This window comes from Limulus polyphemus, unplaced genomic scaffold, assembly GCF_000517525.1.
Source record: "Limulus polyphemus unplaced genomic scaffold, Limulus_polyphemus-2.1.2 Scaffold11214, whole genome shotgun sequence".
NCBI classification, from domain to species: Eukaryota; Metazoa; Arthropoda; class Merostomata; order Xiphosura; family Limulidae; genus Limulus; species Limulus polyphemus.
In genome coordinates, this window is record NW_013676824.1 from 8808 (window position 1) to 9664 (window position 857).

General features: G+C 32.7%; 1 protein-coding gene across 1 annotated transcript in view; it reads left to right on the forward strand.

Moving 5' to 3' along the window:
- The window catches only part of LOC111083790, a gene marked incomplete at both ends in the record, with an annotated part of 15465 nt that overhangs the window by 8196 nt on the left and 6412 nt on the right, over positions 1-857 (forward strand). The window contains one exon of the mRNA XM_022380482.1: positions 197-329. Within this exon, the coding sequence (XP_022236190.1) occupies positions 197-329 (133 nt within the window). The remainder of the gene's footprint in view (positions 1-196; positions 330-857) is intronic.

Genomic DNA, 857 nt, shown 5'->3' on the forward strand with positions numbered 1-857 from the left:
CAATTCATTTGTATTGGGCTAGAAATGTTACATTTAAAGAAGTACCGTTACGATAAAGATACTAATTTGGCTGGAAATATTTTGCGGGTCTCTGCTAGTAAAAATTATTATATATAGCAGTCATTTTTATGAAATATTCTTATAGAAAGTTAGGACTAAAACTGTGTTGTTATTTTTTAACCATTGCTTATTTCAGAAAACTTGGGACAGAGATGAGTGACTATACCATAACTCAAGGAGATGCTGCATATTTTCTTCCAGACTCGTGTGATGTATTTCATAGTGCTTTGGACTGCAATAAATTGAATGAAACTGTTATTGGATTTTCAGTAAGGAAATTTTGTTGTTTATGAAATTGTCAACCATTTTGTATATTTTGCTTATTAAGATAACTTTGTCTAGAAAATGATGAACAATTAATTTGTTAGTCCTGCTTAGTAATTGAAACAGAAGTTTCTACTTATAAAGATGGCTAAAGTTTGATTTGTAAAGACACTATTTATTCTATTCTCAAGATAGTTGTACTTTCAGTTAGGATAACTTACAACTCATCTTGTTGAGCTGTCTCCCCAGTCTATTAACTTTCACATATAGCTTTGCCTAGTTCATACACACAAACAGTGGGAAGCTAAATATGGAACTAGCTTTGCCTTGTTTATACACACAAACAGTGAGAAGCTAAATATGGAACTAGCTTTGCCTAGTTTATACACACAAACAGTGGGAAGCTAAATATGGAACTAGCTTTGCCTAGTTTATACACACAAACAGTGGGAAGCTAAATATGGAACTAGCTTTGCCTAGTTTATACACACAAACAGTGGGAAGCTAAATGTGGAACTAGCTTTGCCTAGTTT